The sequence below is a fragment of the Mirounga angustirostris genome, unplaced genomic scaffold (assembly GCF_029215605.1).
Source record: "Mirounga angustirostris isolate CCGP_5_RB_7025 unplaced genomic scaffold, mMirAng1.0.hap1 SCAF_7, whole genome shotgun sequence".
Classification (NCBI taxonomy): Eukaryota; Metazoa; Chordata; class Mammalia; order Carnivora; family Phocidae; genus Mirounga; species Mirounga angustirostris.
Window position 1 is genome coordinate 3,513,330 of NW_026991715.1, and position 4,517 is coordinate 3,517,846.

Genomic DNA, 4,517 nt, shown 5'->3' on the forward strand with positions numbered 1-4,517 from the left:
ATAAAATTACAATTTTAAATCAATATGTTGCACACCCTAAACTTATACAATGCTATTTATAATTATATCTCAGTAAATTGGAAAAAAGCCAATATAGTTACATTTTACCAGACGATGAGGAAATCTTGTGTGTGTCTTTGTATATTGTAAACAAATTAGTATACGCTTGTTCACATTAAAAAAGTAAAAACCAAACAGCACAATTCTTTGACAAAGTAAATAATAATACCAAGTTTTGTGCACCCAAACTACAAGATGCTTTCACAATAGAAAAAGGAAATAATAAAACTTTCTGTTTAAAATAATATTTTCAAACAAAAAATGATCAACTTTATGACAAAAAGCACAGCCTACAATAAACACCAACGTTTATTTCTGTGAAAGAGAAAAGAAAGAACTATTAGCACAGTAAGTCCAAAAAGAATTCTATTTAAAAAAAAAAAAGACCAAATATATCAGAAAATATTTAAAGGAATTCTGTTTAGTTGTATTCAGTCTGAAATTTGAACCAAGTGATCTGGTATATTTTAGACACCTAATAAGATTGATTTTTTCATGATGAATCAAGCTTACTTTACTATTCTTCCTATATTTATGCTTTCTCATTTTCATTAATGATATAAATTCTGTATGCAAGTGTATTTACTTCATTTGATGCATGCTACTGTATTTAAGAATATGATTTTGTTGGGGCGCCTGGGTGGCTCAGTTGGTTAAGCGACTGCCTTCGGCTCAGGTCAGGATCCTGGAGTCCTGGGATCGAGTCCCGCATTGGGCTCCCTGCTCGGCGGGGAGTCTGCTTCTCCCTCTGACCCTCCTCCCTCTCATGCTCTCTGTCTCTCATTCTCTCTCTCTCAAATAAATAAATAAAATCTTTTTTAAAAAAAGAATATGATTTTGTTTAAATTTACACAATTATTTTATACATTAGTATAAATTTATTTTATAAATAGCATGACCAGGGATGCCTGGGTGACTCAGTCGGTTAAGTGTCTGCCTTCAGCTCAGGTCACAATCCCAGAGACCTGGGATCCAGTCCTGCTTCAGCCTCCTTGCTCAGCAGGAAGGCTTCTTCTCCCTATGCCTACTGTTGCCCCCGCTTCTCTCTCTCTCTGACAAATAAAGAAAAATCTTAAAAAAATAAATAGCATGATCATGCATAGATTAGCATTTTTTAGGAATTTGATTATTTCTTGCCCAACATTATCATTTAATATTTGGAATTTTATCCAAATCACCATCTATTCTTATTGTAACTGACTCATTTAGTTCCTAATTTGGAGCAATAGCCTTTGAATTGGTTCAGTTTATTCCACATTTATCTCTCGTAAATTTTGTCTAAACTGTCCACAAATATATTCCATACCATTCCTTTAAAAAATTTCTCACAGCTTCTCATTTACATATTCTATGGCTTTCCTTCTAGACTGACTGGCATTTGTATCCTTGTATACATAGGACTAATAGTGAAACCTTAGAATGTGTATACTCTCTATTATCTTGCTTATTAAAAACTTAGTCTTTATAACCATGATTTTGATACATCTGATCTTTATATAAAGGGGGAAATTATTTTACAAACAGTATATCTGATTCTGATACACAATATACTTTGACATCATTATAACTAAGTTGTATAATCAATTTTTTTTCTGTGGATAAACTTTACAAATAGTGTTTCTAACGATGCTTAACGTCATGTTAAAAAGAAACATGTCTCCAGTACTATGTGAGAAATATGAGGCTAGGAAAATTACAATTGATTTTGAGCAGACTTGTTGACAATTCTTCAGAACCCACAATGCCTATCCTACCTTCACTGTTTTTTAGGACATTTAATTGTTTCAGAGCTCTTAAGAAAATGAGGGCCTGAATTACCAATGCAGATTTTTTGTCAGATATACAGATCAAGTGAAAGCTTCACAGATTGTCAAAGCATTTTTGTCTTAAATAGAACATGATCAAAAGACATCAACAAAGATTTTGTTGATCCAGAGCTACTGGCCTTCTCCATGGTAGTTAAACTCTGCCATCAGGAAACCTATTTCCAAAGTATCTTCATACTCAGCCTGCACAGCACTTATCAAGATGTGGGCGATTCCCTCACCAGTATGTGACTGGTACTTTGGAGAAGGGATTACCCCAGGGAGAGGATGAATGAGTGAGTGGATAGCATTTGTATATGCAAGACACTCCACTACATTCAGACCCATCTCGCCATATAAATGTAGCATCCTATGGAGCAGCACCAATGATACAGTAGGTATCTAATAACAACACAGCAATTTGTATAGACAAAATACTTTGAAATTATGTGTATTTGTATTTGAAACTATTTTACTTGTGATTATCAAATTACTTGTATAAACCAAAAACTTGATGCACATTAGTAGATATCAGAGTCATTGATATTATGAGTACTTATATAGTTGGTGTCATTTTTTCACCAAAAATTTTTCCAAGGGCCACTTTCATATCCCTGTTTCTCAGGCTGTAAATAACAGGATTCAGGCTGGGAGGTAACAGAGAATATAACACATGCATAAAGCGGTTCAGTGATGATGGGGATTTTGAGTTTAAACCTAAATATGCAATAAATCCAGAAGAGAGGAACAAGGTTACCACAGTGAGATGGGGCATGCAGGTGGAGAAGGTTTTAAACCTGCCTTGTGAAGAAGGGATTCTTAGGACAGTGGACACAATATAAACATAGGAAGCAACCATGAGAGTAAAACACACAAAAACAAAACATAAACTAACAATAATTAACACATATTCTAGAATCTGCTCCCCAGAACAAGCAAGCATGAGCAATGATGGAATGTCACAGAAGAATTGATGCACTATGTTGGAGCCACAGAAATGGACAGAAAATGTGCCTGCTACATGGATGGATCCATAGACACACCCACTGAACCATGATGCTCTCACCATCTGCACACAGACACCTCTATTCATGAGGGCCTCATAGTGCAGAGGACAGCAGATGGCTGCATAGCGATCATAGGACATCACCAGAAGGAGGGCAAACTCTGTGCCAGCAAAGAAAACAAGAAGGAAAACCTGTGAGGCACATCCCACGAAGGAGATGGGAATGGCTGTTGGTCAGAGAGTTCATGACGGATTTGGGGACAGTGACAGAGATGTAACAGATATCAATCAAAGACAAATTCTTCAGGAAGAAGTACATGGGGGTTTGGAGATGCTGGTCAATGATGGTGAGGGTGATAATGAGGAGGTTCCCCATCAGCGCCACCAGGTAAACCAGGGAGAAGAATGCAGCATAAAGTCTCTGTAGCACCTGATCCTCAGGGAATCCCATGAGCAAGAATGTTGTTATTAGGGTCACATTGGTTAATTTCTCAGGCATGATGATTTTTTTTTTTGAAACATAAGAAACATTTTCTTGAATCTTCAGAATCTGTCTCTTTTCATTGGTTCTGTTATTCACTGATTGTGAAGTTATTCCTGGGGTAAAGCATATCTTGCAAACTATAATTTCTTCAATGCGTGTAGAAAAAATATATTAAGATCATCATTAAGGCAGATTAGAATATTTTTTCTTGTAATAGCCTAAAATTTATGCATAAAACTGACCAATACTACCTCACATATTCATTTTACTTTGCTGGAATAGATTAAAAAGTAGCAGGGAAATTTGGAATAAAATAGAGTAATTTGTTTACCTATTCTCAGAAATTTGATTTAGTTCAATGTGAACTGTGTTCTTGGTATTTTTGTTTTTTAATGTTTCAAGTTTTTATTTAAATTCTAGTTAGTTAATACATAGTGTAATATTAGTTTCTGGAGTATAATTTAATGATTCTTCACTTACATACAATTCCCAGTGCTTACCCAACAAGTGCCCTCCTTAATACCCATGACCCATTAAGCACATCCCCTCACCCACCTCCCTTCCAGCAACCCTCAGTTTGTTTTCCATAGTTAAAAGTCTCTCTTATGATTTGAAGACTTACTATGAATAACTGGGAGATTATTTCTTCCTCTACTTTTCTCTATCCTATTATAGCATAGGTAAATGGGAGGGAAGAGATGGGTAGAACTAAAAATTGTCTTTGTATTTTTTTTCTGTGACAATGATATGATAATAATGTACAACTTCAATGGAATCAAGGTTATAATATAATCACTAACATTTATATAAATGCTTTAGGCTTTATTGGCTAAAAGCCAATAAAATCCTGGAAGTATTTATTATGATTTAGTTATTTTCCTTCAGTAAGGACACATGCCTACTATGCAACTAATAATCAAAATTAAAATACCTATTTTAAAATTAATCAAAATTCAAATACCTTATTTTCGTAAAGGGAAGTGGAATGCAAGAAGGTGAAGTAAATTTACATGCTTAAACATATCAAGAGCACTGGAATAACACTCGGAATGTTACAGAAGATGCATAGAGGTTTGGAAGAAATTCTCTTGCCTAATGCAAATCGAGTTTCCCTAATTTTAGGAGAGAGTCAGTTATTTAAAACACTGTGAAACTTAACAAT

At 34.8% G+C, this 4,517-nt stretch overlaps 1 protein-coding gene across 1 annotated transcript; it reads right to left on the reverse strand.

The window, feature by feature from the left end:
* Positions 1-2,421: 2,421 nt before the first annotated feature.
* On the reverse strand, positions 2,422-3,370 carry LOC123842084 (olfactory receptor 14A16-like). The gene is given in 2 exon segments (XM_045871510.2): positions 2,422-3,090; positions 3,092-3,370. Coding segments are annotated over 2 exon segments (948 nt in total).
* Between the last annotated feature and the right edge of the window lie 1,147 nt (positions 3,371-4,517).